This window comes from Psammomys obesus, unplaced genomic scaffold, assembly GCF_907164565.1.
Source record: "Psammomys obesus unplaced genomic scaffold, mPsaObe1.curated_primary_1811, whole genome shotgun sequence".
Classification (NCBI taxonomy): Eukaryota; Metazoa; Chordata; class Mammalia; order Rodentia; family Muridae; genus Psammomys; species Psammomys obesus.
In genome coordinates, this window is record NW_026596125.1 from 5,485,246 (window position 1) to 5,499,239 (window position 13,994).

The 13,994-nt window shown below is 44.1% G+C and overlaps 1 protein-coding gene across 1 annotated transcript in view; it reads right to left on the minus strand.

Moving 5' to 3' along the window:
• Fbxw4 (F-box and WD repeat domain containing 4) overlaps positions 1-13,994 on the minus strand; it is an 80,006-nt gene that overhangs the window by 49,857 nt on the left and 16,155 nt on the right. The window contains exons 2-5 of the mRNA XM_055591541.1: positions 11,596-11,691; positions 6,984-7,169; positions 6,417-6,549; positions 1,607-1,701 (exon numbers count right to left, since the gene is read on the minus strand). Coding sequence (XP_055447516.1) covers positions 1,607-1,701; positions 6,417-6,549; positions 6,984-7,169; positions 11,596-11,691 — 510 coding nt within the window. The remainder of the gene's footprint in view (positions 1-1,606; positions 1,702-6,416; positions 6,550-6,983; positions 7,170-11,595; positions 11,692-13,994) is intronic.

Genomic DNA, 13,994 nt, shown 5'->3' on the forward strand with positions numbered 1-13,994 from the left:
GTGGTCTTCTCTGTTGAGAAGTAACCCAGCATTCTCCAAAGGATGTGGCTAGAGTAGAAGACTCTAAGGTTGGGGTTCAGGGGGACAGTCTATCTCACCTCAGTGAACATGTAGTGAGTACATGGAACATCTCTAGCCCGAGAGTCCTTCTACCAACAAGCCTACTCCAGTCTCTTGAAGCAAGCATAATCACAAGTCGCCAGCATACTTATCACCTCTCACTCATTCTCTTTAGCCTCTCCTTCCCCCCTCCCCCCAGCCCACAGACACAGGAGCCTGGCTAAGAAGCTTTCAGAAGGGTGGCATTAGGAAGCAAATGCTGCGGAGGCAAAACTTGCCAACCGCGGTTTTCTACCCAGAGCTCCCACACACTTGGCTTCCCCTCTCTCCACCAGTCTTCCTTTTCCTCTTTCCTAGGATGCTGGAATGATTTGTTCTGAAAAGCGACAGGTTTATAGGTTAGCCGACACCTCTGCTCTGTGGAATTTTAATTAACTTCTCCCATCGTCAATGTGCTAAGGAATGGGGTCTCCATTCTCTGGGGTCAGCAATGTGTTTCAGGTCCTGCTATATCAGCCGTCAAATTGAAGAATTAATGACGTGGCTAATCGGCTCTAATTCTTAGGAAGAAAAAATTGAAAGGGAGTTGTGGAAGAGAGCAAGAGGAGAGCTACAGGATCCATGAGGTGAGGAGAAAGTGGCTGAAGGGGGCTGAGCAAAAGGAACACAAACTTGCTTATACAAACAAGTGACTGATTTTAATCAGGTGATGGAGGTAGGCAGCCCTGTAGCCGTCCAGTTCCATTCAGGTGGGATGACAGGCATCAAGGAAATACAGAAAGACAGAGCCTACTAACTTTACAATAGTTCAAGTATAGGGAAACGTCTAAACCCCACTGGGGAGGAGAGAGACCTGGCTTGGTTCAAGATAGCTTATCAGCTAAGAGCACTGACTGTTCTTCCAGAGAACCTGGGTTTGATTCCTGACACCCACATGTAACTGCAGTTCCAGATCCAACACCCTCTCCCAGGCTCCATGGGCACCAGGCACACAAGTAGCGCACAGACCGAACTACCATAGACATAAAATAATAAAACAGAGCTGCACTTCCACTACAATTATCACTGTCTCTGCTCCTCTACATATATGGATGAGGGCCCAGTGGGCAGGTTCCAAACCTCTCCTCCTCCTCTCCTGATACCCAGAGCCTGTAAGGGATACTCCTGAAGACATCTTCAGAGAACAAAGCAGAGATGAGTCGTGACAGCAGGCTAGCTGCTGCTGTCCCCTCTCAGGTACACTGAGAAGCCTCTGCTTTGGAGCAACCTCAGAGGACATCTGCTCCAGAAAGGTGACACTGCCCTTAGTTACATCCAGTATGGTATCTTTTCCTTAACATTTCTCATCAGATGCTTAGGAAAGATTATCTCAATTCCCAAGTATGTGAGAAGACCCAAACACCTCAAGTCTCTGGGAATGTTTAAATCTCCAGGAGAGTGGTTCATAGCAACCTAGAATATATGACTGAAAAATGTCTACCTTATCTGACCTAATAAAATGAAAACATTCTTGTATGAGATAAGAACCCAAACATGTCTCCCTTACCTGAGTAATGGGCTGATAGCAATGGACCAGACTCGGTCTTCAGTCTGGATGGTATGTAAGCACTGCCCCAGCCGGCCCGAGGCCAAAGGCCAAACCTGGAAACAGGAGAGGAAATGCTCTTGTTGGCATTGCCTGGGGTTAGGAGGAAGAAATGTACGGGTATGATGAGTGTGACTAGGGAGGGGAAGAACAGAGAACCCTTTCTGTCCTCAAGACAGGGCACAGGTGTCGGCAGAGACCTCTCCAGCTTCTGCTTAACTTCCAGTTTCTGCCACAGAAACAGATCTTGCTTCAGCCCAAACCCACTTCTCCTTCTAATAAGAGCCCTTAATTACTAGCCAACTTTCTACCAGCCAGTGAGAAGTTATATATCCCGTGAGATTTAACTAAGGAAGGGGAGGTAGGAGTAGCTTGCCTCTCTCAGAAGCTTCCTTGAGTTTGTGGACCTTCCTTTCTCCTATCTTTCACCAAAAGTTTACTTTAGGCACATAGGGAGAGACAGGAAGATCAAGGTGCAGTGCGGGAAGACATGTATACTGTTAGAAGAGAAAAAAAAAAAAAAAACCTGCAAAACAAGGGTTGAATGGGAAGGAGACTTCAAAGTGAGAAGGTGGTGTGCTGTTGTTTGTTTGTTCATAATGCCCAGGGTCCAAAGCTATTCACGTCAGCAGGGAATTTAGCACCTAGTGTCACCAAAAGTAGCAGAAAAGCTTAACTCTTTTAAGCTTCCATATCTCCACAGGTTAAAAATATTGCTTGGAGCACACTATCTGGTCCCTATCAGTCAGGAATGTACATTAGCAGCCACTCTGGGCTTAACGCTAATCAACACTCCCAGAGCCTCTCGGCACTCAGTGCATTTAGAAATCTCCCATTAAGCACAAGGCTCCCCTCACCTCACCCTACCCCAGATGACACACACAGGGACATAAGCCTCTAACCAAACAGAAAGGAAACCTCAAATGTACAGGGCTCTCCCCAGAGCAGCCACACAGGGATCCCTTGGCAGCTAGATGGATCAATGACCTCTCAAGGTCCCCGCAGAGCTATAAGGGGAACACACCATACTCAGGCAGGACCTTAGATGGAAGAACTTAAGAAAACATTCCTTCAGTGTAAGGGGCAGGTGATGGAATGGGGGTGGTCTTGTGTTCTTAGGGTCACATGGAATCTCTTCCCTATAAAAGGGAGAAAGTGTTCTTAGCGTTTGCGGGTATGACGGAGTGGGGGATGGGGCGACAATAGGAGTAACTTTTCCCCAAACTAAGAAATTTAACAGAATATTCTGGATGAGGAAGGACAAAAAGGGGGGGGGGGGGCAACGTTTCCCGCAAGCCCCGGATCTGGCATCTGCTTTGTACCTGACAGCCAAACCCTTTGGTTATAACTAGATGCCCATTTAGACCACCATGCTTGGAAGAGGCCTTTGCCTTTTCAGTCAGGTTCTTGCGTCCAGGGTAAAAAGAGTACTCCTGATTTACGAAATCTCCAGGAAAGCCTAAACCTGAGTTTTCTAGTAGCTTCTACAGAGGCAGCAGGTAGACTCTGAGAACCACAAACCACAGAACAAAGCTCCTGATCTTTGTGAGTGAATCAGGAAGTACACTGCCAATTCCAAGTATCAGTTAGAAAAGCCTGTTCCACAGCACAGCATCCTCTGGCAACAAGAGTACCCTGGCACCTAAGGGGCAGGAGTTAAAATAATAAAGATCTAGTCAGACTTTTACTATCAATTTAAAACAGATCCACCCTGGAAGATACCCAGTGAACATCTACTTGTATGCAGCCCTGTTAGAAGGCAGACTGGCGGCAGCAAAGCTCCTACAATGATCTTTGATTCAGGAACACTAAGGCTGAGAATTCATTAAAAAAAAAAAAAAAAAAAAAAAAAAACTGAAACAAAGAAAACCTAAGTGGTAAAAACGTTTCCTCTAGCCTGTTATCACAGAACAAGGTACAGTCTCTGGAGCCTGGCCAGTCTGTGTTTGAACTCCACCTGTGACTTGTTATCTTTGATCTTAAAGATGTCCCCTAACTTCTTGGTCTCAGATTCAGCCCATCAAATGAGAAATGCCTATGTCTCAGGACCATGGTGTAGAAAAGGGAGGGTAAATAGAAAATACTAGCACAGCATGATGTACAGAATATAGCAGACTTAAGAAAGGATTACTTCCAGGTTCGTGTATTCAGGAAGAAACTAGACATCAAATCCACCTACTAGAGAAAAATGTAAGTAAATAATGGTAGTTCATTTTGAAGCCACTGAAGATAACATGAAAGCTGGAGATGAAACTCAGTCGGCAGGGTTTGCCTAGTTGCACAAAGCCCTTGGCTTGATCCTACCACTGCACAGACTGGGTGATGTGCAAATACATGGGTAATCTCAGCATTCAACAGGTAGGGGCAAGATCAGTTAAGGTCATCCTTAGCTACACAGTAACTCCAAAGACAGCAATCTAAATATATCTTGTAAGAATAACAGAAAACCTTCTAGATAGCGCAGAATGTACTATATATTCAAAATACATTATAATTATGCAGGGAAAGATATTTACTCAAGAAGATAAAATGAGAAAATGAATAAAGTGCTTAGCACAGTGCCTGGTTATAGTCTATGTTGTTAGAAAATAATCCTAGCAGGCATGTGGTAGCATATACCTATAATCTCAAGAGGCAGGAAAATTGCAAGTTCAAGGTTAGGTTAGCCTGTGTTATATAGCCAGGCATTGTCTCGAAAGAGAAAGACTGGGGTTCTAGAGAAGAACCTAAGGCTATTGCTTAGCTGAATCAACATGGTGGCAAAGCACTTTCAGAATACTTCCTTAGACCCACGGACAAAGGCAACTCTTAGCTGTAAACAGAGAAGCCTCTCCCTGCAGTGAACAGAAGGGAATACAAAGACCCGTGTTTTCACAAGATGCTGATTATAGGGCTGTTGGGAGGTCAGCCTTAACCAAGGCATTTATACCACCCTCTCCAGACTCAGGGAACACTGTGAGAAAAGGGGAGGAGAGGAAGATACGGGGAGGGGCTTCAAAATGCTATCTTCTAAGTAGAATGTGGCCATGGCTGCACAACTGTTGCCACAGACACTGGGCCTTCCTCACAGTCAGCTGTGAAGAACAGGTTGATAGGCTGTCAGTGCAACATCTACTGGCAACCAACAGATTCCTGAGAGGAAGAGGCAGACTCTCCTATTATACACCTTCCCATAGAGACAGCCCTAGTTACACTCTAGGACACTAATAAAGACAGAAGCTAGCAAATACAGTTAAGAGATTTGTAAGGAAAATGGGGGCTGAGAGGGGTGAAAAGGTGGAAAGAAACAACAGAGGAGCAAGGGTAACAAGGATGCATTACAAACATGTATGAAATTATCAAAGAAAAAAAAAGCTCTAGGGATTAACCTATCTGTGCCTCCCCAGCATTGGGACTACAGACAAATGCCACTGTCCCCAGATGTGAGTATCGACAACCCAAACCCAGTTCTTCATGCTAAGCGAGTAAGCACCTGACTGAACCAGCTCTCTAGCCCCAGATTTACTTCTGAGCAGTTTGGCAAGTTAAAGCCAGTATCTTTGCAAGGAATGCTACAAAGCCATCGATTAAGCAAGAATTTAAAGTGACTGTGGAATAGGAGAAGAGGAAAAAACAGGTGACAGGAAATGTTTATACCTATAATCTCGGCACCTGAAAATGAAGACATAAGGATCATCTTTGGCTACAAACTATAAATATTTTGTCTCAAAAATAAAAGCAAAGACAACCTGCTGATCTTTCTCAGGCTTCCTATGCTGGCACACATTTTCTTTAAATCCAAAATATAAGACAGAAATTTTCAGAAGGAGGAGAAATGCCCATAAATAGGAGCAAACTTATTTAGCCCCTGTCATCATATAAATCAACATGAAAGAGCAATCCCTAGGGGGGTGTGGACTCACACGTTATAGATAAGGCTGCCACTTCTCTCTCCTGAGGTCTCTCTCTGTGACTTAGAGACCCATCTGCTGATAGAAATAAGCATTTTGCTGCAGTGGAGCCTCCAGACCCTGGAGAAGAGGTGAGCAAGCCCTGCTGGGGTCTTCTGTACCACCAACTGAACTGTCAGCTGAACTGCAGTTCCCACTGCAGCCCCGAAGCCTGTTTCCAGGCTAGGGCTGCAGCACCCAAGACTGGAAAATGTCTTCAGAGTCTCAGAAGAGCAGTGTGTGACACAAACTGGATGACTTGGATCAACTGATTATCAGTTTCATTTCTTATGTCTTGGTAGATGTCTGTGGACCAGGCAATCTGGCAATGATGCAACCAACAGCCTTCCTGTCCTCTCCACTGCCTACTCACCACATCACTCTCCAGAGATCAGTAAAAACATGTTTTAATTATCAGCCTGATTGCTTATAAACAAGGTGGTGAAAAATTAACTTCTCTAAATGGAGAGTAAGCAAAAGGAGGGAGATTTTAAAATAAAATATTGGGGTTAGAACTCAACCCACAAACTTGAGGAAACACAGCTCTGGGAGGAAAAGCTGGCCAGGCCCTCTGTTTTTGCATTCATACCACATTTCAAGTGAGTGGCAAGCATCCCAGCCACTGTCCACTCCTTTCCCCGTCCAGCTGGCAGGAACACAGCCTGGCATGGCAAGCTGCATGCCAAAGGCACATAAGTAAGTTATTTATTGTGTCACTTCTCCCCTGCTCTCACCCAGTGCTTCTCAGCCAATCCTGGGACTCCAGACACTGTCCACCCTCTCTCATCCCAGTCCCTATAGACAGCAGGAAATAAGATAATAGAAAGGGGAGAACGTCTCACCTTGGCCGTCCTGTCCCTGGAGCCACTCACAATGATGCCCCCTTTGCAGTCCACACAGTTCACTTCCTGTTCATGAGCCGAGTACTTGACAGTGAAGGTGCTGTGGATCTTGTGAACACCGATCTTCCCATCTCTACAAGAGAATGAGGAGCCCACCCCCAAGAGTTAACTATTCTCCCTATAGAAAGAGAACAAGTCTACTGAAACAGCCCTAGTGTCCAATGACATCCAGATTTACTAAGTATTCTGCAATATGACCCACAAGGTGCTTTTAAATACTTTTACTTCTTCAGCACACTTGGGGCTAACAGATGAGAGAGAAAATAAACTCCCCCCCCTCCGATACTATCAATCAAACCTGCTACACTTTGCATTAAATGCTCTTCCTGTTTTCTTCTCTGGCTAATCCTATTAAGAGCTTCTGGTAAATATCTGCTGTTATGGGGAAAAAAGGCAAAACAAAAAATGCCACCTTTTTACAGTTTCCTTCATCATCCCTCTATGGTTGAGGCAGACACAGGTTCTGAAGAACAGTAAGGAAGACGTGAGGAAGATGCCAGCACTCACCCTCCTGCACTGACGATATGCGAGTTGGACAGCACAAAGTGACAAACGTCCTCATCATGGCCAGCGAAGACTCTGAAGGGCCGACGGTTCAAGCTGGCACCATCTGGACGAAACTGGTAGGCCAGGATGAAATTAGCCTGAGATATGTACAGAGACCCATCTTCTAGCTGCATCCAGGGCATCTGACTAGAGAGTGAAAAAAAAAAAGTAAAATTACTGCCTGCACTGTCATAGATAAGCGAGACTTAAAAGATTTAAAACATTAAGTTAAGGAGTAGGGAAGTCAAAGGAAACTTCCAGTCAGGGAACACAACCTCTACATTCTAGCTAAGTCCAACTGGTAAGTTTCAAGGTTTCCAGACTCCAAGACTCCAACACATATGCCTCGCTCAACAGATCAGTTAAGTTGTGATAGAGAAAAGGTAAGTTTTAGGAAATCCCATTCCCTTGTTGTTGGAGCAAGAGCACATTTATAAGTGAAAAGACTCTAGCCATTAGGAAAACATGCAAACCTGCTCAAGAGATGCCTAGGTCCTCCCAAGGACAGTGACATTTCTGGACTGGACTGGAGGGTGAGTACAGTGATATAAAATAACTCCAAAGCAGCATGCCACAGGTCAGGAGCTAGAAAGAACTCAGCTCTCACTGAAACTGATAAGAGACATCCAGAGAAGATTATAGACCCTCTCTCCATCTCCAGAAGAAAGAAAGCTTAAAAGCCATAGGCCAATCCCATGCATGGGACTAAAGCTTTAAGAGAAAGTCTTCGCGCTGGGCATGGTGGCACACGCCTGCAATCCTAGCACTCAGGAGGCAGAGGCAAGAGGATCTCTGTGAATTCTAGGCCAGCCTGGTATAGGACAGCCAAGGTGACACAGAGAAAAAGAAAAGAGACTTTGCTGGGAAATCTGCACACAGCTGTAGTCCCAGCACTCTCCAGAAGGCTGAAGCAGGAGCACACGTTCAAGCCATCTCTAGATATATGTAGGTCAAGGCCCTTATAGGTACATTGAGATCTTATCTCAAAAACAAGGGTGTGTGAAGAAAGAAGGAAGACAGGGGAGATAACAGAAGAAGAAAGGAAGGACATGAACTGGATATCTAGGTTCTCTGGTAGAGACTAAGCCCCTCCCCAAGACAGACCTGTGCCTATCCTAACACTCCTGGAGCTAACAAGTCTCAAGAAGTGCAGAGGGAAAGCTGACTCATCCCATGTACAGACTGCATCTCCCGCTGCCAAACCTGTCTGAGCAAACTGTGCTATTTCTTCCCTAGGCTCCTTAAAACAAGCGTCATGGGAATGTGGAAAAGTTCTGCAAATTGACTTGCCGGGCCATTAAATGCAGCTTGGACGTTGTAGTAACTGAGTTTCTGCTCATGCAGTTTTTACAAATGTGTGCATATATTATATAGAACATGTGTAGATGTATACAGATGACTACATTCTTATTCATTGTCCATACTCCTCTTCAACATCTTTTTCACAATTATGTAGAACACTCAAATGGGCAGCAAATAGAGGAGGCTGGAATTCATGTACTTACAACCATGTGGTAAATAGCCATTTACCTAGGACAAGAAACTAGGTTCACGCCAGGTGAATGGTGAAGAACCTGGGACAACCTGGTAACTTTTCTGTGTTTGTTTGCCAGACTGCCTTAAATTAATGCCCTAAAAGACAACACCAGGAGCAAAAGGTTGGCAGAGATATTTTCTTTGATGTTAAAAGGCACAAACGGCAGGATATGCTGGCACTTGCTTGTAGTCCTAGCACTAAGGAGGCGGAAGCACAAGGATGGCAAGGTTGGGGTCGACCTGGGCTACAAGGGAGACCGTGTTTTAAGAGAGCCACTACCAGGTACAAATGGAAATCAAAAGATAAAGCCTTCATCATAGAAATCCATCTTTCTCTTTAGCATAATGCTACCACGTAATTCACAGCAACTGACATCAATCAAACCAGGGGAAACAACACAAGCAAGACAAGGGTCACTGTGGTAGTTTGGATGAGAATGGTCTCCATAGACTCATGTATTAGGATGTTTAGTCACCAGGGAATGGAACTGTTTGAGAAGATTAGAAAGATTAGGAGGCGTGGCCTTGTTGGAGGAAGTGTGCCACTGGGAATGGACTTTGAGGTTTCAAAAGCCCATGCCAGGCCCAGTGTCTGTCTGTCTATCTTTCTCACATGTTGCCTGTGGATCAGGATATAAAGCTCCAGTACCATACCGAGCTGCTTCCCACCATGCCAATCATGGACTAACCCTCCGAAACTGTGGGTAAGCCCACAATTAAGTTATAAGAGGTGTCTTGGTCATGGAATCTCTTCACAGCAATAGACAGTGCCTAAGACAGTCACCAAAGGCAGAGGTGTGCCTTATTTTTTTACCAAAGGGACAGGAGACCCAGAATGAAGAGTCACAAAGCTCCCAATCCGCTGATATCAACCAACAAGAAGCACTTTTTGGATAAGGTTGCAAATAATAATTATGAAATGCTTTGGTGCATAACTGTGCTTTAACAACCATGAATATTTCATAGCAGCCAGGCATGGTGGTGTACACCTTTGATCCCAGAGCTCCAGGAGGCAGAGGCAGGCAGATTGCTGTGAGTTTGAGGCCAGCCTGGTCTACAAAGCAAGCCCAGGACAGCCAAGGCTACACAGAGGAACCCTGTATCAAAAACAAAACAAAAATTCAAGGGACCATGATGGTGAATGACGGAACAAGTCATCCAAAGCCATCTTTTGGACTCCAAGCACTGTTCTGCATACCCACACATGTGAACATACACACTGGCACTTTTCCTAAGTCCTACCTCACATATACCTAATATCCAATTTTGCCTTTTTAAAAAAATTGTATTTTCGGGGGCTGAAGAGATGGCTCAGAGGGTAAGAGCACTGGCTGTTCTTCCAGAGGTTCTGAGTTCAATTCCCAGCAACCACATGGTGGCTCACAGCCATCTGTAGCAAGATCTGGTGCCCTCTTCTGGTGCATAGGCACACATGCAGACAGAACATTATAAATAATAAATAAATCTTTTTAAAAATTACATTATCTGGGAGGGAATGAGGGAGCGGGATACAACTGGGATATTAAGTCAATAAACTGTAACTAATATTAAAAAAATAAAAATTACATTTTCTTTTTGTTTGTTTTGTTTTGTTTTTTCAAGACAAGGTTTCTCTGTGTAGCCTTGGCTGTCCTGGACTCACTTTGTAGGCTAAGCTGGCCTCAAACTCACAGCGATCCGCCTGCCTCTGCCTCCCTGGTGCTGGGATTAAAGGCATGCGCTACACATCCAGCAAAATTCCATTTACTTGCTTTACTTTGTACGTACATGTCAGAGCACACATGTGGAGCTCAGGAGCTACCTTTCAGGAGTTCATTCTCTCCGTGTGGATCTCAGGGAACAAACTCCAGTTGTCAGGCTTTCCTTCCTAAGCATCTTCTAACCCTATCTTGTCAATCAGAAAAGAAGCGACCTGCCAAACATGGACTTGGTCCTGGGATGAAGCCCCAGCATCATGACGCCCTCTCCCCACAAAAATGAAGAATAATTAAACAGAGCCCAAAAGGATAGTTAACTTCCTAAGAGATAACATTCAAAAAATAACCTAGCTGGGCGGCCAACCTAACAACCTAGTGGTGCCCGCTGTTAATCCCAGTACTCACTCGGGAGGCAGAGGCAGGCAGATGTCTGAGAGTTCAAGCAGCCTGGTCTACAGAGTGTTCTGGGGTGAGCTATACAGAGAAATTCTGTCTCAAAACACGAGGGGGGGGGGGGGGAAAACCCCAAGTTTCTCAGCCCAGACAAGGTTTGAAATTGAGATCCTCCTTGCCTCACTCCCCATCCCCGAGACTATGTTTCTTTTTTTTTTTTTAAGTAATTTATTTAATTTTATTTTTTTAGGTGCATTAGTTTGAAGCTGTCAGATCCCTTGGAATTAGCATTACAGACAGTTGTGAGCTGCCATGTGGGTGCTTGGAATTGAACTCAGGACCTCTGGAAGAGCAGACAGTGCTTTTAACCACTGAGCCATCTTTCCAGCCCCCCAAACTATGTTTCTTATAATCTTTTTATAGCTATGTTAGCAAGTCATTCATTGGTTGGACTCTGTGGTGTCTGGTTACCCTACCAGAGACAGCCCTATGATCTAATTTCTTATTTTCTATGTGCTCTTCTGTCTTGGGAAGCCTTAAAACAATCAAGAAGTAAGGCTAAAAAATGGCTTAGAGGTTAGCAGCACTGGCTACTCTTTCAAAGGATCCAGGTTCAATTCCCAGCACCCACAGTGGTTCACAATCATCTGTAACTCCAGTTCCAGGGGCTCTGATGCCTTTTGGAACTTCCTCAAGCAGTAGGCCTACACATGCTGCACAGACATACATGCAGACAAAACATGTATACACAGGCCGGGCTTAACAGTGCACGCTTTTAATCCCAGGACTTGGTAAGCAGAGGCAGGCAGATCTCTGTGAGTTTGAGGACAACCTGGTCCACACAGCGAGTTCAGGATAGCCAGAGCTATACAGTGAGAGTCCATCCCCAAAAACAAACAAACAAAACTTACACACTTAAAACAAAAACAAATCAAGAAGCTACTTGCCTGCATCTCCACTTCAACAGAATCCCTTCTCGGCAGCGCCCCAGCCGCCAGTTCTGAGACACCTTCACCCGCTCCTTTACCGGAATGCCGGTCATCCTATGTGCAAAAGAACAAGAACTCAGTCAGGACAACTCCCCGCCAAGAAGAGAAGATTCTATGCACTTGGAAACATACAGAATAGAACCAAATATAGGTTAAAGAGATTATGAGACCAGGAAGTAAGAACTATCTCCATACTTGGCCAATCAAGAAACAGAAGTCTATCCTTTAAACTACTAAAAGTGTCTATAATGATGTCAAAACAATCCACTGGAAAACATGGCAACAAAGTGTTGCCAGAGACAACTCCATGGGTAAGATGCACTTGCCACAAAAGCCTTACGACGTGGGTTTGATCCTCAGGGCAGAGAGAACCTACGCACATATGTTGGGCGTGCACCTGCCCACTTCACCCCGTAAGCACACAGACAGGAACAGAAGACCGACATACTGCTGCTGCACTAAGAAGGTCACACGATAATAAATCCTTTTTTTTTTTATTTCAAGTACTGAAACGCCTGTATATTCATCTTAAAAAAGATGGACCCTGCCGGACGGACTCCTACCTCATACCAAACAGGAAAAGTTTATATATAATAAACCTACACATAGAATCCACAATGTAAAGCTATTAGAATAAACTATATAAACTCATCTATTTGGACAAAAAAAAAAAGCTTATGTATGTTGGGGGTAGGCAAAGTCCTTACAAAAATGTAGAAGAGCTAATAAATTAGTCTTTATTAAAATCAAAAAACTATTGTACAAAAATAAACATAACAAGCCAGAAGTCTGAGAAAAATATTATATATATACAGATGACAAAGTACTTGGACTCAAATGAAGAAGTATTTCTGCCTCTAGGCTTAGGCTAGCCTTGATTGGCTCTGCCTCAGCCTCCCAAGTGAGAGGGTTACAGACATGTACCCCATGCTCAGCCTTTGTGTTTATATATTTTTAAAAGCCCAATTAAGAAGTTTCCTAGCTGATGATGGGAAAGAAAACTGGCACAGCCATTGTAGCAGAAGGTCTAGCAGGGGGTTCTTTTATATTTTTTATGGGTATGAGTGGTTTTCCTGCATTCATGTATGTGTACCATGTTCATATCTGATGCCTGAAAAGGCCAGAAGAGGACATGAGATCCGCCCCATGTGGGTGGCAGGAACCAAACTCAGGTCCTCTGTAAGTGCTCTTAACAGCTGAAGCTGAACCATCTCTCTGCCTGCTGATAACTTAAAAAAAAAAAAGATTATACTGAATAATTATACATACTGTATGTCATTTACATGAATTTGAAAAAAGGGCTAATTAACCTAAAATGAATAAAACTTCATAGTGATGAATAACCAACAGGGCAGGAGTGGAAACTATCTGGAAAGGAACATGTGGACACTTTCCAAGGTTCTATGTCCTATGTCTAGATCTTGAAGGGCTTTGGGTCTAAAAAGGCACCAATTGGGCCAGATGTGGTGCTACAGACCTGTAATCAGGAAGTCTGAGGCCACCTGGTCTACACGGCAGGCCAGCCTGAGCTACACAGTAAGACACTGTCTCAAGAAAACAAAAGTGGGAGGGGCCTGGAGAGATGGCTCAGAACACTGGCTGTTCTTCCAAAGGTCCTGAGTTCAATTCCCAGCAACCACATGGTGGCTCATAACTACTTATAATGAGATCTGGTGCCCTCTTCTGGCATGCAGGCACATATGCACACAGAACACTGTATAAATAACAAATAAATAAAATCTGAAAAAGAAAAAAGAAAAAGAAAAAGAAAACAAAAGTGGAGCCATGACAAAGACTCAGAGAGTGAAGGCCCATGCTACCAACTGGGAACCTAAGTTCTATCAGCAGGACACACATGGTGGAAGGAGAGAACGGACTCTCACAATTTGTCTCTGATGTCCACATGTAATACACACACACACATATAAATGCAACAAAATTTTTTAAGAAAATAAAAAATTAGCACCAACAAATTTCAAATGATAAAGTTTAAACGAGCACATCACTCAAATGTAAATATACTGAAAATCCATTCTGTATACACTTTTTTTAAGAAAATACATACACTGATATAATCAGGGATTTACATGCATGCTCAACTTTAGAGTGTATTAATACTTTAACTTACTATGAAATGCATGATAGCGCAAACATGGCCAGATAAATATGACATCTAGACGGTAAGTATATATGAGTGCTCACTGTGTGCTTCTTTCTCGTGTACTCTAAACTTCTCATTAGGAAACGCTGACTGAGTGAGAGCTGTGTGGATGAAAGGCCACCAACAGCAAAAGACAGGAGCAACAAGACCAGCAACAAGAATGGCAGAGTATGGGTGCACTGACAGGAAGGGCTCA